Here is a 20,071-nt window from a genome sequence, read left to right as displayed (position 1 = left end):
ACTTGTGCGGATCTTCGGGAAAATATTATAAAGACCTCCTTCAGGTGGTACTTAACACCTATCCAAACAGCCCACTCAGACAAATCAGGCTCTAACTTATGCTATAGGGGTGTAAAGCAGTGGGATCATACCTACACATGTGGTGGGAGTGCATATGGGTTAAACTTTCTGAACTTTTAAGCGATCTACTGGATGAACAAATAACCCTTGAAGCCTCACATGCACTACTTCATGACAAAATAACCAGATTTAACAGACACATCAATGCATTTATTAGAATAGTATGTACTATAACTAGAACTAGCATAGCGAGATACTGGAAAACGGGTACTCCCACATGGCCGGAAATCTTAGCTAAAATTCGACAGACATACTCTATGTGTGAAACAGCGGCACACATACAAAATTCTTCAGACTCCTTCCAAAAGATATGGTATTACTGGATACTTGGAAACGAGGGAGGGCACACCACAGAATTGAATGGCAATCAATAGATGGGTGGTTAAGAGAAGTTAGGAAATGGGGTGGACCTGAGCAGGAACCCTGGGAGACCGAAAATTACCTGTCACTGATCTGTCGTTTGGGTGTATTGGTGATATTTAACTTATTCTGCTTTGTATTAGGTATACTTGAGATAAGGTGATGGGCATTGTTTACTTAGTTAGTTATTAGGTATTTTTACAACTTATGTTAATATTAAAGTCTTCTTTTGCGAGTGGGGGCCCACTTGATTCTCTTCTCTATAGTGGACCCTCACTAACCCCTCCCCGCTCTAAGGAACATCCTTAAGGAATATTAAGAGGGGCTTGGCCCACTCATCACAACTGGATATTTATGAACCCCTTTTACTTCGGAGCTAAAGGAAGTTTGTAAAGGAACTGAATATGAAAAAGCTAGTAATGCCCAGATTGTGTTGCAACTCACGGACAATAGGCCCTAGCCACATTGGACACTCCAATTGTTGCCTTATGTAAACAGGATGGGCTTTTTGTTAATAGTGACTAGTATATTTCTGACAATTGCTACAGAACTTCATCTCTCTAAACGAATATCAGTCGCAGTGGCGGCATATTCCCAGGCGGGGGTGGGAATGCACTAATTGTATTCACTTTCTGGAATGTACCCTAATTTTTCTTTTTTATTTGTCTAAAATGTTCAATAAAAATGATTTAATCTAAAAAATGATACCAAGAGAATAAAACATATTAGATAATAGTAGTACAGTTGAAAGTTTAAAATTGTATTGTCTATCTGAATCATCAAAGAAAAAAAATTGGGTTTCATGTCCCTTTAAATACAGTACATTTCTATTATCAGCAAAGGCATAATAAATAGACAATGCAGTAGCACTTTCAAATAAGCAGAGAATTTTTGACAAATGTAAAACTGTATTTTCATTTCCCTACCCCCTGTGTCATGCCATTAGTAAATCACTGACTCCTAAAAGAATACTAAACCCAATTTTTTTCTTTAATGATTCAGATAGAGCATTAATTTTAAGCAACTTTCTAATTTACGTTTCGCTTGCTATCTTTATTTAAAAAGCAGGAATGTAAAGCTTAGAAGCCAGCCTAATTTTGGTTTAGAACCACGCTGGTTTATTGGTGGCTAAATGCAATCATCAATAAGCATGCGCTACCCAGGGTGTGAACCAAAAATGGGCAGGCTGCTAAGCTTACATTCCTGCTTTTTTTTTTTTTTCAAATAAAGATACAAAGAAAAAAAAAAGAAAAATTGATAATAGGAGTAAATTAGAAAGTTGCTTAAAATTGCATGCTCTATCCAAATCATGAAAGAACTAAAATTGGGTTTAGTGTCCCTTTAAGATTTTTCAGTTATGTCACAACATTGTCACTGGTAGTTGCTCCCCCAGTGTTTGCTAGATGCTCTAAGTGAATAAAACACATGGACAGGAAAAACAGGAATGGTATACAAAATCTGGAAGAAATATCCCCAGGCAGAATAGCATATGTGTGTCTTTTTTGTGTATGTGTGTGGCTGTGTATGTATGTGTGTGTCTGTGTATGTGCGTGCGTGTGCCTGTGTATGTTTTTGTGGGTGCATGTGTGTGCGTGTGTATGCGTGCATGCATATATGTGTGTGTGTGCGCATGTGTGAAAAACAACACTCAATGACTAAGGGCCAGATTATAAATGGAGTGCAATATTTCACTTTTGCTGAAGCGATATTTGCTCTCCACTTTGTAATTACAAATTAGGTGCAATGCAAACGCGACCTTACGTTCACATTGCACGGAAGCATTGCGTTCATGAGAGCACGCTTCCATGGGCTCTAATGGGAGCCTCGTTCTGATGCTTTCAGAGATGACTTTAGAACATCACACAGCAAAGGAGTAAGTAGCACAGCGATGGCAGCATTTTTAAATATATAAATTAAATATATATTTATATGACTATATACATATACTGTATATTTATGTGTTAATATCTGTATATACACATATTAACACATAAATGTATACAAGCATATACATATATATTTACTGAGAACACACAGTTCCCATAGACCACAACATAAAGGCACTTTTCAGTGCCGTTTTTTTCTAACATCCCACTTCCACCAACTTTAGACCCCAAAAACTGCCTAGTGCAGTTGTTTTTTATTGTTAAAAAAATGCTAGATTTTTTTTAAAATTTAAAAACTATAATGCCCTCTTTTTTAGGGCATTCGGGGCACTTTTACAAAATTAACCAGAGATTGGATCTCTGGTTAATTTTCTGAGCGCTAATTGCTACTACGAGCTCACGGTACTAATAACCACCCATAATTATCGCGCCCCTGCAAACTTGAAAATTTGCCCGTTTGTGAGCATGCGATAATTGAGTGTTCTACTTGTAATTTAGCCCTAAATAAACTGACCAGATCCTCCTGCAAAGGGCATGTGCACTGTTTGTTGAACAAATGTAAAATGTAACAGAGGGTTTGTTATTTTTTACATTTGTCCAAAAACAAATAATACACTATCAAATGAGCTAGCAAGCTAAGGAGAATAAAGGGACATAAATGTGCAAAAGGAAAATGCTCTAATGTGAGATTATTTTATTATTGTGATATTGTTTGCATGTAACTATTTGTTTAACTCAAAGGGGTTAAACACAACCGCCTAGATTTAGGGTTTTGTCGGTAAAGACCTGATAACGAGCCTTTTTTTCCCAGCGCACCCTTAAGACAACGCTGGTATTACGAGTTGTCTGAATGGCTGCGTTAGACTCAGAAAAGTGAGCGTTGAGCCAAATTTAGCTCCACTTCAACCCTCAATACCAGCGCTGCTTACGGTAGCGGTAAGCTGGAAAAACGTGCTTGTGCACGATATCCCCATAGGAAACAATGGGGCTGAGCTGGCTGAAAAAAACCTAACACCTGCAAAAAAGCAGCGTTCAGCTCCTAACGCAGCCCCATTGTTTCCTATGGGGAAACACTCTCTAAGTCTACACCTAACACCCTAACATGAACCCCAAGTCTAAACACCCCTAACCTTACACTTATTAACCCCTAATCTGCCGCCCCCGCTATCGCTGACACCTACATTATATTATTAACCCCTAATCTGCCGCACCGGACACCGCCGCAACCTATATTATAGCTATGAACCCCTAATCTGCTGTTCCTAACATCGCCGACACCTATATTATATTTATTAACCCCTAATCTGCCCCCCCCAACGTCGCCGCCACCTACCTACACTTATTAACCCCTAATCTGCCGACCGGACCTCGCCGCCACTATAATAAATGTATTAACCCCTAAACCGCCACACTCCCACCTCGCAAACACTATAATAAATTTTATTAACCCCTAATCTGCCCTCCCTAACATCGCCGCCACCTACCTACAATTATTAACCCCTAAACTCCTGCCCCCAACGTCGCCGCTACTATAATAAAGTTATTAACCCCTAAACCTACGTCTAACCCTAACCCTAACACCCCCTAACTTAAATATAATTTAAATTAAATGAAATGAATTTACTATCATTAAATAAATTATTCCTATTTAAAACTAAATACTTACCTATAAAATAAACCCTAATATAGCTACAATAGAACTAATAGTTAAATTGTAGCTATTTTAGGATTTATATTTATTTTACAGGCAACTTTGTATTTATTTTAACTAGGTACAATAGCTATTAAATAGTTAATAACTATTTAATAGCTACCTAGTTAAAATAATTGCAAAATTACCTGTAAAATAAATCCTAACCTAAGTTACAAATACACCTAACACTACACTATCAATAAATTAATTAAATAAATTACCTACAATTATCTAAACTAAAATACAATTAAATAAACTAAACTATAGTACAAAAAAAAAAACTGAATTACAGAAAATAAAAAAAAATTACAAGAAGTTTAAACTAATTACACCTAATCTAAGCCCCAAAGTAATCAGCTCTTTTACCTGTAAATAAAAATACAATCCCACCCCAACATTACAACCCACCACCCACATACCCCTACTCTAAAACCCACCCAACCCCCCTTAAAAAAACCTAACACTAACCCCCTGAAGATCTCCCTACCTTGAGTCGTCTTCACTCAGCCGAGCCGAATTCTTCATCCAAGCGGGGCAGAAGAGGTCCTCCATCCTGTTGAAGTCTTTATCCAAATGGGGCAGAAGAGGTCTTCCATTCGATTGAAGTCTTCATCCAAGCGGAATCTTCTATCTTCATCCATCCGGAGCGGAGCGGCAGCATCCTGAAGACCTCCGACGTGAAACATCCATCCTGGCCGACGACTTCCCGACGAATGACGGTTCCTTTAAATGACGTCATCCAAGATGGAGGAATTAAGGTAGGAAAATTCTGATTGGCTGATTCAATAAGCCAATCAGATTGACGTTCAATCCGATTGGCTGATTGAATCGGAATTTGAGGGACGCCATCTTGGATGACGTCATTTACTTTGGGGCAATGCCCCGCAAAACGCCCTTTTAAGGGCTGGTAAAAGAGCTGATTACCTAGTTAAAATAAATACAAAGTTTCCTGTAAAATAAATATAAATCCTAAAATAGCTACAATGTAGCTATTAGTTATATTGTAGCTATATTAGGGTTTATTTTATAGGTAAGTATTTAGTTTTAAATAGGAATAATTTATTTAATGATAGTAAATTTATTTCGTTTAATTTAAATTATATTTAAGTTAGGGGGTGTTAGGGTTAGGATTAGACTTAGGTTTAGGGGTTAATAACTTTATTATAGTAGCGGCGACGTTGGGGGCGGGAGATTAGGGGTTAATAATTGTAGGTAGGTGGCAGCAATGTTAGGGAGGGCAGATTAGGGGTTAATAAAATGTATTATATTGTTTGCGAGGCAGGAGTGTGGCGGTTTAGGGGTTAATACATTTATTATAGTGGCGGCGAGGTCCGGTCGGCAGATTAGGGGTTAATAAGTGTAGGTAGGTGGCGGCGACGTTGGGGGGGCAGATTAGGGGTTAATAAATATAATATAGGTGTTGGCGATGTTAGGGGCAGCAGATTAGGGGTTCATAGCTATAATGTAGGTGGCGGCGATGTCCGATCGGAAGATTAGGGGTTAAACATTTTTATTATAGTGTTTGCGATGTGGGGGGGCCTCGGTTTAGGGGTTCATAGGTAGTTTATGGGTGTTAGTGTACTTTATAGCACAGTAGTTAAGAGCTTTATGTTCCCGCGTTAGCCCATAAAACTCTTAACTACTGACTTTTTTTTTGTGGTTGGAGTCTTGTCGGTAGAGGGTCTACCGCTCACTTCTTCCAAGACTCGTAATACCAGCATTAGGCAAATCCCATAGAAAAGATAGGATACGCAATTGACGTAAAGGGATTTGCGGTGGCCTCGAGTCGCGGAAAGAAAGTGAGCGGTAGACCCTTTCCTGCCTGACTCGCAATACCAGCGGGCGTTAGGACCCCTTAACGCTGCTTTTTAACCCTAGCGCAGAACTCCAAATCTTGGCGAACGTTAAATACAGCTCCAGAGCAGCAATGCATTACTGGAAGGTAGCTGAACACATCTGATGATCCAGTAACAAGAGGCATACATAGGCAGCCAACAATCATCAGTTAGCTCTCAGTAGTGCACTGCTATTCCTGAGCCTACCTAGGTATGCTTTTTTAACAAATAGAACAAAGTGTAGCTGATAATAGAAATACATTGAAAAGTTAAATAGTGAAAGTGTAATTTTGACTTTCATGTCCCTTTAATGAATAAATAAATTAACACAATTTCTTAAAGTGTTTTTAACGCAGCACAGAGATCTGGTGTCTTGCGCTTCTCTTTTTTGCTATAGTTCTACAATTTCTTAATGACATTAATAATTATTTCGCTATTCAACCTAGAAAAATGCAAATGCTGTGATAGACATCTGATTATATCATATTCCCTACTACAGCAATACATTGAGACAAGATTTATTTGATAATTATTAGTATGTCTTATTTAATTAATTGTGAAAGTCTGTTACTGCAAAAAGGCAGTGTTTTTATCAGTAAAATAAACCCTCTGGTGTAATGCATTGTTTGCTGGTTATACATATGTGTGATTTGCAGAGGTAAGTAATTACCTTATTTACCCCACTGCCAGTAGCGGACCTACTCAACAGAGGGCCCTGGTGCAAGATTTTTTTGCAGCCCCCCAAAGGTAACTTAGATGGATGGATGAATCTGCTACTTGCACTAATAAAAGACTTCTCTGCATTAGGATTGTAAACAAATCAAATTGAGTGGATTAGTGCACGCTAAAGGATGGTATTGCTAAACACTACTCTAACCCCTTAGTGACCAGAGCACTTTTCCATTTTCTGTCCGTTTGGGACCAAGGCTATTTTTACATTTTTGCGGTGTTTGTGTTTAGCTGTAATTTTCTTCTTACTCATTTACTGTACCCACACATATTATATACCGTTTTTCTCGCCATTAAATGGACTTTCTAAAGATACCATTATTTTCATCATATCTTATAATTTACTATAAAAAAATTTATAAAATATGAGGAAAAAATGGAAAAAAACACACTTTTTCTAACTTTGACCCCCAAAATCTGTTACATATCTAAAACCACCAAAAAACACCCATGCTAAATAGTTTCTAAATTTTGTCCTGAGTTTAGAAATACCCAATGTTTACATGTTCTTTGCTTTTTTTGCAAGTTATAGGGCCATAAATACAAGTAGCACTTTGCTATTTCCAAACCATTTTTTTCCAAAATTAGCGCTAGTTACATTAGAACACTGATATCTTTCAGGAATCCCTGAATATCCCTTGACATGTATATATTTTTTTTTAGTAGACATCCCAAAGTATTGATCTAGGCCAATTTTGGTATATTTCATACCACCATTTCACCGCCAAATGCGATCAAATACAAAAAATTGTTCACTTTTTCACAAATTTTTTCACAAACTTTAGGTTTCTCACTGAAATCATTTACAAACAGCTTGTGCAATTATGGCATAAATGGTTGTAAATTCTTCTCTGGGATCCCCTTTGTTCAGAAATAGCACACATATATGGCTTTGGCGTTGCTTTTTGGTAATTAGAAGGCCGCTAAATGCCACTGCGCACCACAAGTGTATCATGCCCAGCAGTTAAGGGGTTAATTAGGGAGCTTTTAGGGAGCTTGTAGGGTTAATTTTAGCTTTAGTGTAGTGTAGTAGACAACCCCAAGTATTGATCTAGGCACATTTTGGTATATTTCATGCCACCATTTCACCGCCAAATGCGATCAAATTAAAAAAAACGTAAAATTTTTCACAATTTTAGGTTTCTCACTGAAATCATTTACAAACAGCTTGTGCAATTATGGCACAAATGGTTGTAAATGCTGGTCTGGGATCCCCTTTGTTCAGAAATAGCAGACATATATGACTTTGGCGTTGCTTTCTGGTAATTAGAAGGCCACTAAATCCTGTTGCGCCTCACACGTGTATTATGGCTAGCAGTGAAAGGGTTAATTAGGGAGTTTGTAGTGAGCTTGCAGGGTTAATTTTAGCTTTAGTGTAGAGATCAGCCTCCCATCTGACACATCCCACCCCCTGATCCCTCCCAAACAGCTCCCTTCCCTCCCCCACCCCACAATTGTCCCCGCCATCTTAAGTACTGGCAGAAAGTCTGCCAGTACTAAAATAAAAGGGTTTTTAAAAAAAAATGAAATTTTTTTTATAGCATATTTACATATGCTACTGTGTAGGATCCCCCCCAAAACCGCTCTCTAACCCTCCCCTCTGCCTTATTGGGGGCCATCTTGGGTACTGGCAGCTGTCTGCCAGTACCCAGTTTACAATAAAAAGTGCTTTTTTTTGGGGTTTTTTGTTTTTTTCTGTAGTGTAGCTTCCCCCACCCCCCACCCCCCACAGACAAACCCCCACCACCTTGCTGATTGTTTAAATTTTATTTTTTATTATATTTTTTATTTCCCCATTTTCTGCAGTGTAGCGGTTCCCACCCGCTCCCTCCCCGTGCACGCGCCCGCCCCCACCCTCCCGTGCACGCGCGCGCGCCCGTGCGCACCCCCAGCCACCCCCGCCCACGATCCCGCCCCCCTTCAGATCCACATGGCCATCGATGGCCGCCACCCGCCTCCCGGTCCGGCTCCCACCCACCAACGCAGGTAGCCACCGATCTCCGGTGCAGAGAGGGCCACAGAGTGGCTCTCTCTGCACCGGATGACTTAAAAAGGTTATTGCAGGATGCCTCCATATCGAGGCATCACTGCAATAACCGGAAAGCAGCTGGAAGCGAGCAGGATCGCTTCCAGCTGCTTTCCACACTGAGGACGTGCAGGGTACGTTCTCAGGCATTAACTGCCTTTTTTCTGAGGACGTACCCTGCACGTCCTCAGTCGTTAAGGGGCTAAAGATACAATCTCCGCATGTATCAGACACAAGTTAATATCCAAATAGCGAAGCCTAAGCTTCAAGATAGAGAAAGTGCGCTAACAAGCTGAAAGTATACACACCATATAAAGATTAAAGTATAAAATTTAATAAACAAATAGAATAAGATACACAAATATATAAACACTAAAAATAGGGACGTCTCCCTGTAAGGTGAATGAAACTGGGAAAAAATCCTAATAAAAAAGCAGGTTAAGACCTATAAATGATGCGGATATTGCAGATACCAATTGATAATTATTGACATTAAAAAGATATAGCATAAAAATGGTATTGTAAAAGATATGGCATAACAGTGATATCGTAAAATAAGACTTAAAAGACAAGCACCAAGTTCATATGTATCAACACAGTGCAGGTGGCCGTATGCAAATGAGCTTCGGTATTGGAACAGTGGAAAGAAAATAACGGCTTGTATCACAAATAGATACAGTTTACTGTACCGTGAGTCAGGAGAGTGTTCAGAGGGTGTTACCGAGGAGGAGAAATCCTTCGGTCAAGACTTGGACCGCGGCTGCAGTAACTGCCGTTCCTGGAGATGGAAGTGTGCAAACCTCTGCACATGTGAGTCGGCGTCTGACGTCACAGGCTTCTCATCAGCAACTCTCAGGTTGTTACTCGCTGCTCCAGCAGCGTGGAGGAAAAGCAGCTGATTGCTGTGTACTGATGAGAACTTTCTGTAAAGGCGGACTTGGCTGCTGTGGATATGTTTGTTAATCCGATACAATAGTGGGGCACAAGTTATCCCTCACCTTGGGATATTCAAAGATGCTGGTAACCCGGGTTTAAAGTTGCAGTAGGATTGTATACATTCTACGTACGCCTATATATAGGCTTGCTGTTATGGGCTCCCTCCAGCTCTCGGGCCCTGGTGCCACTACATCTGCTGCACCAATGGTAGTTCCACCCCTGCCCACTGCATATTCAGATGAGCATACTTGAAGCAGAGAGTCTCAGGTGGATCCATTCTTTCACCTATGACCTCTTCTGTACTAGATTTATGTGGATGAGGGCTTAAGTTGTCTCCTGTTTTACCTGTCAGTTTTGTAACACAGTGGGTGTCACTTGTACTGACCCCCTCTCACAAGTGACACAATGCAGTATTATTTCAGCTTTCTTTAATGAATAATGGGAAAATCATTTGACAAAAATGTTTCTTTAAAAAATGTTTTATCCGAAACAAATTTTTATCCTTTGCACAAATCTATACTATGTTTGAAAGATGGTGACTGTGTATTGTTAACCATTGTGTTTTAGATTGTATAGTTACCTTGTTTTATGCTAATTGTGATGTTTTCATTATTAAGTATAATAGGGTTTGGATCCCTGACCCTGATGAGGTGTGGAAGTCTGCAGAAATAACCAAAGACTTCAAGATTGGTGACAACGTGCTTCAGTTACGATTGGAAGATGGAACCGTAAGCACTACTATTATACCTTGTTTAATTATTCATTCATTTATAACAGAATTATAGCAAATTCCAATCTGATTGATACTTCAGATTTAGCTGATTGGTATTTTGGTGGTCTATTCACCAAGGTCTGTCATTGCTTCTACTTGATAGCGCTAGACAAAAACTCCTAGACGGCTGTTTTCTAAAAGGAAGTAAGTTGTAAAGTCACATGTTGTAGCCTGCTTGGCCACACTGATTCAATTACTCTTTGTTAGAAAAGCAGCTGACTTTCTAGTATAAATATAGGAAGTCACTGGCCAGCTGATGCCTTAAATTAGTGCTTTTAAAAAGACAGTCTAGACCCAATACTTATTTTATTTGACTTATTGTTACATACCGAACAGGCATCTTGCAACAGGTTTCACATCTATAAGCTTGTGCGAAGTACAAGAAACCTTTAAATAATCATCATTTGTTAGCAGCTGAAAATGGCCGGTAAGCTCCACCCACTGCCTTCTTCTTGTCCAATTAGCTGTTTTCTTGTATGACAGTTTAGCAGTGCACGTTTAATATTTATCAGTTAGTTATTGCAAATTGCACATGCACAAATCAGCATGTGTGAGTAGGAAAACATATTTAAAGGGATAGTCTAGTCAAAATTAAACTTTCGTGATTCAATTTTAAGAAACTTTCTAATTTACTCCTATTATCAGATTTTCTTTATTCTCTTAGTATCTTTATTAGAAAAAGCAGGAATGTAATTTTGGAAGCCATACCATTTTTGGTTCAGCACCTTGGTGGCACTTGCTGATTGATGTCTAAAGGTAGCCACCAATCAACCCAGGTGCTGAACCAAAAATGAGGCAGGCTCCTAAGCTTACATTTTTGCTTTTTCAAATAAAGATACCAAGAGAACGGAGAAAAATTGAAAATAGGAGTAAATTAAAAAGTTGCTTAAAATTGCATGCTCTATCTGAATCATGAAAGTTTAATTTTGACTAGACTATCCCTTTAGCAATCAATCTTGATTGGATAAACCTAAAGGTTTCTCCAAAAATGTTATTGTTTAAAAAGATAGATAATCCTTTTATTACCCATTCCCCAGTTTTGCACAGAAAACATGGTTATATTCATATACTTTTAACCTCTGTGGTTACCTTTTATCTAAGCCTCTTCTGCCCCCTGATCACATGGCTTTGGCTTTTTATTTATTATCTATTGACTTGCATTTTAGCTAATTAGTGCTGTGTTGTGCACAGCCCACGGGAGAGAGCACAATGTTATCTAATATGGCTCACATGAATTAGCAGTCTCTTGTGAAAAGCTAATAAAAAAAAGCATGTGCTATGAGGCTGTCTGTAGTGGCTTAGAAACAGGCAGACATTTAGAGGTTTAAAGGTTATAAAGTATATTAATATAACAATGTTGGTTGTGCAAAGCTGGGGAATGGGTAGTAAAGGCGTTTATCTTTTTAAAAAATAACAATTTTGGTGTTGACTGTCCCTTTAACATGCCAAAATATACACTCAATAGATGGACGGAGCTTGACAGACAGTTTAGGCTCCTAACAAGCAATGAGTATGTAAATATTTCATCTACTACTTACAAGCTTACAGATGTGGGAGCAGTTGCAGGATGTTTCTCTGGTATGTACAGTAAGTTATCAAAATTATGTATTGGGTCTAGACTGTCCCTTTAAGTCCAGTAAGTTTCAAGAACATAAATAAAACAATCACATTTGTGATGATGTTTAACAGGACAGGGAGATACAATTCAATGCTAAATTGTGGACACGTTTACTATTTAATACTGTTACTAAATTACTATACAAAATATTTAGTTTACTATGCAACAATACATCTACATTTTTATAAGTAAAAAAGACCTAATACTATATAAGAAAAACAATATAATCATTCTAAATATAGAGCAACGTTGCTCCTGTCTTTAGAGGGACATTAAGCCGGAAAAAGAAAATGCTCTAATGTGCCAGAACATTTTATTATTGCTCTATTGTTTGCATATAACTATGTGTTTAACCCCTGCAAAGGAATTAAACACATTGTTAAAGAAACTCCATAGCAGTAAAACTGGGAGCTATATGAACGCATTTGGTGAGCCAATGACCAGAAGCATATTTGCATAGCCACCAATCACCAGTTAGCGCCCAGTAGTGCATTGCTGCTCCTGAGCCTACCTAGGTATGCGTTTCAATAAAGGATACAAGAGAACAAATTACATTTTTTAATAGTAAATTGAAAAGTCTCTTCAAATTGCATGCTCTATCTGAGCCATGAAGGCTAATTTTGAATTTCATGTCCCTTTAACCAAGCTGACTTATTTAAAGGGACATTAAACACTTTAAGATATTAATATAAATTGTTTAATTACATGTAGTAAAAGACTATTGTGGGCTTTCCAATTCATGTTAAACGTGGAAGTACAGACACAGCTATATTCCACACAGTCATTGGACACTCTAGTAAGACATTTACATTCATTGCTTATTGGCCTCAGCAGAAAAGGTAACTTAAGTTACAATATGGCAGCGCCCACTGCTTTATGCACATTAACTTTACCCTTATTTTTTTTTCAATATTTAAACAACTAATATCATTTTTAAAAATACATGCACAAATTATTCTCAGGCTAATCTTTGCTCTGAATACATCATTCAAGGGCAGTGATTTATTTAGTGTTTAATGTCCCTTTAAGCTGACTTTTTTTTTTAATAAAATGGAGGCTGGGAAGTCAGAAATTCATAAAATAAAGGCTCATAACAGTTTGCTTACCATAGCTTCTAAGTTTACATGCATATTATTTATACACTATTCCTTTGCTTTGATGGAAGACCTCTGTGACCAGACTGTGACATTCATTTTGACTTCTCATATATCTCATGAGTTTTATTAAGGGAAGCTCATTTTACACTTTAGATATAAAGGGTCAATGAACAGTTTGAGATTATAATATAAAATGTAAAATGATGTGCACTAAAAAAAATGCAATATATTTGTATTTAATATTTGAACAACTAATATATTTGTTTAGTAAAATACATCTACAAACTATTCTCAGGCTAATCTTTACTGTGAATACATCATTATATCTAGCAGTTCTTTTCTGTTTAAACGTTGCATAGGAATTCGTTTTTGCAAGGATATTAATTACCATAATGCTACTGATTATAAGTGCTATGTTGTTAGACGGCCAGTGCATATGGTTTAAACTGTCTTTGCTTTTATAGGACCTGAAATATCCAGTAGATCCTGGAAAACTGATTCTACCCCCTCTTAGAAATCCAGATATCCTTGTAGGTGAAAATGACCTGACTGCTCTCAGCTATTTGCATGAACCGGCTGTTCTGCACAATCTCAAAGTTCGGTTCATGGAGTCAAAACTTATCTACACCTATAGCGGTAAGAAAAAGTGTTTCAAAAAATAAAAAATAGTCCCTCCCCATTCCTATTAAATAAATTGTATTTCTCATTGAAATTATTTTAAAAATATATTGGCCAATACAATGTACTTCATTTTGTGGTTTAAAAATACATAAAATATGTATTATGGTTCTTAAAACCGTCATTTACCAAAACATATAAATACAGCCAATAAAAAAGGTGTTCATGTAAAGTAACAAACTCTTTTATATAGTTATAATTCATTTGAGCTTTCCAAAGATATACACATTTATAATTACAACCAAATTTAAAGGGACACTAAAATCAAAGTTTAAAATTGCATGCTATATCTGAATCATGAAAGTGTAACAACTTTCTAATTGCTTATTCTCTTGGTATCTTATATTGAAGAGTAAAACTAGGTAGGCTCATAAGAGCTGAGGAGTGTGCACGTGTCTCTAGTACTCTATGGCAGCAGTGTTTTGCAACATTGCATAACAAAGCTACAAATAATGTTGCAAAACACTTCTGCCATAGAATACTAGAGACACATGCACACTCCTCAGCTCTTATGAGAGCCTACCTAGTTTTACTCTTCAATAAAAGATACCAAGAGAATAAGCAAATTTGATAACAGAAGTAAATTAGAAAGTTGTTTAAAATGTCATGCTCTATCGCAGTGTTTTTCAACCAGTGTGCCGTGGCACACTAGTGTGCTGTGAGAGATCCTCAGGTGTGCCACGGCAGACTGACAACAGTGTGACATATTTTTAAAATTTTGCTTGTTTTTTACTCTGGGCCGTTTTTTTATTTTGAGTGAGATGATGACTGAGCAGCGGCAGCTCGCCTATATATATATATATATATATATATATATATATATATATATATATATATAGTGTTCCACGTATAACACTTTTCCCAGTTTGCAGTGTGGGGGGGGGGGGAGTGCGGAGGTGTCCCTCTTTCAAATTTTTAAATATTGGGAGGTATGTGACAGGCTCATCAGGCAGACAGGCAGGCATCATTTACAACCATGACATATTGACATTCATTCACAGACAATCATTATGATTGTTTGTGAATGAATGTCAATAAGTCACGTATAGTTTGTAGAAGGCATGGCATGACAGCACAGTACAGTGTGTGTGTGTGTGTGTGTGTGTGTGTGTATATATATATATATATATATATATATATATATATATATATATATATATATATATATATATGCTGTATTAGGCTACAATGTGTGAATTTGTAAAATTTTGGGATGGTGGTGTGCCGCAGGATTTTTTAATGTAAAAAAGTGTGCCACGGCAAAAAAAAGGTTGAAAATCACTGCTCTATCTGAATCATGAAGGTTTAACTTTGATTTTACTGTACCTTTAAATTCGGTTGTAATTATAAATTTGTATATCTTTGGAACGCTTAAATGAATTTTATCTATAAATGATAAAAAAAGTTTGTTACTTTATATGAACACCTTTTTATTGGCTATATTTATATGTTTGGTAAATTAGATACAATGAGGCATATTTAAGAAATGTCTTGCGGACCTGATCCGACAGTGCGGATCAGGTCCGCAAGACATCGCTGAATACTGAGAGCAATACGCTCTCCGCATTTAACATTGCACCAGCAGCTCACAAGAGCTGCTGGTGCAACGCCGCCCCCTGCAGACTCGCAGCCAATGGGCCGCCAGCAGGGGATGTCAATCAACCCAATCGTACTCGATCGGGTTGAATTGTTGCGATTCCTGTCCGCCTGCTCAGAGCAGGCGGACAGGTTATGGAGCAGTGGTCTTTGTGACCGCTGCTTCATAACTGCTGTTTCTGGCGAGTCTGAAGACTCGCCAGAAACACGGGCCGTCAAGCTCCTTTCGGAGCTTGATAGATAGGCCTCTAGAGGTAGATTAGAATGTTGTTTAAAGGGATATTCCAGCCAAAATTGAAATCCACATGGATGCATTTCAGTTTTGAGTAGAAGTATTTTTGTAATATAAATGTATTAGCAAAAATGCTTCTAGTAAAAGCTATAGCTGTTTTAAAAGTGTATATAAGTATGCACCGTGCATCAATATTTTAAACACAGCACTTGCTCAGAGAGCCTAAGGTGCTTGTACCATCTGGTGAAAACTCAATTTTTTAATTGCTGACATGATACAAGCCTCACTGACACTCTGAGCAGCTGCAGTATTTAAAATACTGGTGTACTAAGAATATCTAGCTATGCTTCACATGCACGGGCAGAGAAAAATGGTAACAATAAAACAGTGATAACTTTTACTAGAAGCATTTTTTTTTAAATTAAATATTTTATTTGATTTTTCCTTAGATAATAAAGACAACTGTACAACCGAGGTGTACTACAAGTACAAGATCATATAGACATGAATGTATATACATATATATATGTCAACCTGCAAAGTATAGAATTGTCATCAAAACTAATGAGTAAAGAGATAGAAGTGAGAATTCACATCAGCAAATATATTCTCAAGGTATAGAAGGTGACCAGCAATTTTCCCCATCTAAAAAACAACAAAACAACGTTATCAAATGAGAGGTGTAAAAACAAAGTAATAAAGACTCTTTCCTGATTGTATTAGAGTTATTAAGGTAGTATGGGAATGCATGTGATGTTGCTCCTTTAGCAATGATTCAGCCGTTATTGCCATGACTGAATTGCCAATTACAGAGAGCAGCAAAGACACTTGAACTAAGAAATAAATGACAAAATATGTAGGTAAACACACCTGTACAAACATTATCATTTTCTCATCCACAGCGCACTAAGTCAAGAGGAAATACTTACAAGCTCTGTTTTGCTGGTAGTTAATTCATTATTTACTGTACTTACCATCCTTAAGAATGCAGGTCACACAGAGAGAGATGGGATTTTTTCACAGATTTAAATATTTTATTGGATAAGAATACTTGCTATATTTTCATATAGCGTTAGAGTTTATGTGCTTCAGTGAATTTAATTTATCACAATATGAGGGGCAGATCATAGTTAAATGTGTGTTTGAGACATTATTAACAGGTTTTGTTTCTTGAATTTTTTTGTAAATGGTGAGAATGCAGAATGTATGGAAAATTCCAAATAACTATCATATCATATTTTATCTATTAGTGTCCAAACATACATTTAACAAACCTTCCTAACCTGACAAAATATTAATATTTTTGGTTGTGTGTCAGTCGCATAGAATTTTCATTTTTTTATTTTTTTTAATGAATTAATTGATTTTTTTGCTGCAGGAATTATTTTGGTTGCAATCAATCCATATAAGGAGTTACCAATATATGGAGATGCTATTATACATGCATATAGCGGGCAAAATATGGGTGATATGGATCCACATATCTTTGCTGTTGCTGAAGAAGCCTACAAACAAATGGCCAGGTATTTCTAAATGCTTCTTAGATGTACTAGTTTAAAATAAAAAAAATAAAAATACACACAATATATATATATAAAGTATTAAATTAGATTAAAAAGTGTTTATTGTCCTTTTCCTCCATTATCCTTTTATCCTTTTCCTCCATTTCTCTCTTCACATTGTCTCATTTTCTACCCGCCCTTCTTGTCTTCTCTCTCCCCATTCCCTTAGGCCTAGATTTGGAGTTTGGCGGTAGATGGGCTGTTAACGCTCCGCGGGCTTTTTTCTGGCCGCAGCATAAAATTAACTCTGGTATCGAGAGTTCAAAAATGCTGCGTTAGGCTCCAAAAAAGGAGCGTAGAGCATTTTTACCGCAAATGCAACTCTCGATACCAGAGTTGCTTACGGACGCGGCCAGCCTCAAAAACGTGCTCGTGCACGATTCTCCCATAGGAAACAATGAGGCAGTTTGAGCTGTAAAAAAACCTAACACCTGCAAAAAAGCAGCGTTCAGCTCCTAACGCAGCCCAATTGTTTCCTATGGGGAAACACTTTCTACGTCTGCACCTAACACTCTAACATGTACCCCGAGTCTAAACACCCCTAACCTTACACTTATTAACCCCTAATCTGCCGCCCCCGCTATCGCTGACCCCTGCATATTTTTTTTAACCCATAATCTTCCGCTCCGTACACCGCCGCAACCTACGTTATCCCTATGTACCCCTAATCTGCTGCCCCTAACACCGCCGACCCCTATATTATATTTATTAACCCCTAATCTGCCCCCCACAACATCGCCGACACCTGCCTACACTTATTAACCCCTAATCCGCCTCACTAACCCTATCATAAATAGTATTAACCCCTAATCTGCCCTCCCTAACATCGCCGACACCTAACTTCAATTATTAACCCCTAATCTGACGACCGGAGCTCACCGCTACTATAATAAATGGATTAACCCCTAAAGCTAAGTCTAACCCTAACACTAACACCCCCCTAAGTTAAATATAATTTAAATCTAACGAAATTAATTAACTCTTAATAAATAAATTATTCCTATTTAAAGCTTAATACTTACCTGTAAAATACATCCTAATATAGCTACAATATAAATTATAATTATATTATAGCTATTTTAGGATTAATATTTACAGGCAACTTGGTAATTATTTTAACCAGGTACAATAGCTATTAAATAGTTAAGAACTATTTAATAGTTACCTAGTTAAAATAATAACAAAATTACCTGTAAAATAAATCCTAACCTAAGTTATAATTAAACCTAACACTACCCTATCAATAAATTAATTAAATAAAATACCTACAATTACCTACAATTAACCTAACACTACACTATCAATAAATAAATTAAATACAATTTCTACAAATAACTACAATTACATAAACTAACTAAAGTACAAAAAATAAAAAAGAACTAAGTTACAAAAAATAAAAAAATATTTACAAACATAAGAAAAATATTACAACAATTTTAAACTAATTACACCTACTCTAAGCCCCCTAATAAAATAACAAAGACCCCCAAAATTAAAAATTCCCTACCCTATTCTAAATTAATAAATGTAAAAGCTCTTTTACCTTACCAGCCCTGAACAGGGACCTTTGCGGGGCATGCCCCAAGAAAATCAGCTCTTTTGCCTGTAAAAAAAAACATACAATACCCCCCCCCAACATTACAACCCACCACCCACATACCCCGAATCTAACCCAAACCCCCCTTAAATAAACCTAACACTAAGCCCCTGAAGATCTTCCTACCTTGTCTTCACCATCCAGGTATCACCGATCCGTCCTGGCATCCGGTGCTGAAGAGGTCCAGAAGAGGCTCCAAAGTCTTCCTCCTATCCGGCAAGAAGAGGACATCCGGACCGGCAAACATCTTCTCCAAGCGGCATCTTCGATCTTCTTCCATCCGGTGCGGAGCGGGTCCATCTTGAATCAGCCGACGCGGATCCATCCTCTTCTTCCGGCGTCTCCCGACGAATGACGGTTCCTTTAAGGGACGTCATCCAAGATGGCGTCCCTCGAATTCCGATTGGCTGATAGGATTCTATCAGCCAATCGGAATTAAGGTAGGAATATTCTGATTGGCTGATGGAATCGGCCAATCAGAATCAAGTTCAATCCGATTGGCTGATCCAATCAGCCAATCAGATTGAGCTCGCATTCTATTGGCTGTTCCGATCAGCCAATAGAATGCGAGCTCAATCTGATTGGCTGATTGGATCAGCCAATAGGATTGAACTTGATTCTGATTGGCTGATTCCATCAGCCAATCAGAATTTTCCTACCTTAATTCCGATTGGCTGATAGAATCCTATCAGCCAATCGGAATTCGAGGGACGCCATCTTGGATGACGTCCCTTAAAGGAACCGTCATTCGTCGGGAGACGCCGGAAGAAGAGGATGGATCCGCGTCGGCTGATTCAAGATGGACCCGCTCCGCACCGGATGGAAGAAGATCGAAGATGCCGCTTGGAGAAGATGTTTGCCGGTCCGGATGTCCTCTTCTTGCCGGATAGGAGGAAGACTTTGGAGCCTCTTCTGGACCTCTTCAGCACCGGATGCCAGGACGGATCGGTGATACCTGGATGGTGAAGACAAGGTAGGAAGATCTTCAGGGGCTTAGTGTTAGGTTTATTTAAGGGGGGTTTGGGTTAGATTAGGGGTATGTGGGTGGTGGGTTGTAATGTTGGGGGGGGGTATTGTATGTTTTTTTTTACAGGCAAAAGAGCTGATTTTCTTGGGGCATGCCCCGCAAAGGGCCCTGTTCAGGGCTGGTAAGGTAAAAGAGCTTTTACATTTATTAATTTAGAATAGGGTAGGGAATTTTTAATTTTGGGGGTCTTTGTTATTTTATTAGGGGGCTTAGAGTAGGTGTAATTAGTTTAAAATTGTTGTAATATTTTTCTTATGTTTGTAAATATTTTTTTATTTTTTGTAACTTAGTTCTTTTTTATTTTTTG

At 37.8% G+C, this 20,071-nt stretch overlaps 1 protein-coding gene across 1 annotated transcript in view; it reads left to right on the top strand.

The window, feature by feature from the left end:
- MYO5C (myosin VC) overlaps positions 1-20,071 on the top strand; it is a 315,165-nt gene that overhangs the window by 21,082 nt on the left and 274,012 nt on the right. The window contains exons 2-4 of the mRNA XM_053717482.1: positions 10,203-10,313; positions 13,537-13,708; positions 16,957-17,101. Coding sequence (XP_053573457.1) covers positions 10,203-10,313; positions 13,537-13,708; positions 16,957-17,101 — 428 coding nt within the window. The remainder of the gene's footprint in view (positions 1-10,202; positions 10,314-13,536; positions 13,709-16,956; positions 17,102-20,071) is intronic.

The sequence above is a fragment of the Bombina bombina genome, chromosome 6 (assembly GCF_027579735.1).
Source record: "Bombina bombina isolate aBomBom1 chromosome 6, aBomBom1.pri, whole genome shotgun sequence".
NCBI classification, from domain to species: Eukaryota; Metazoa; Chordata; class Amphibia; order Anura; family Bombinatoridae; genus Bombina; species Bombina bombina.
Note: the sequence above shows the minus strand (reverse complement) of the source record. Positions and strands in the feature narration are given on the sequence as shown.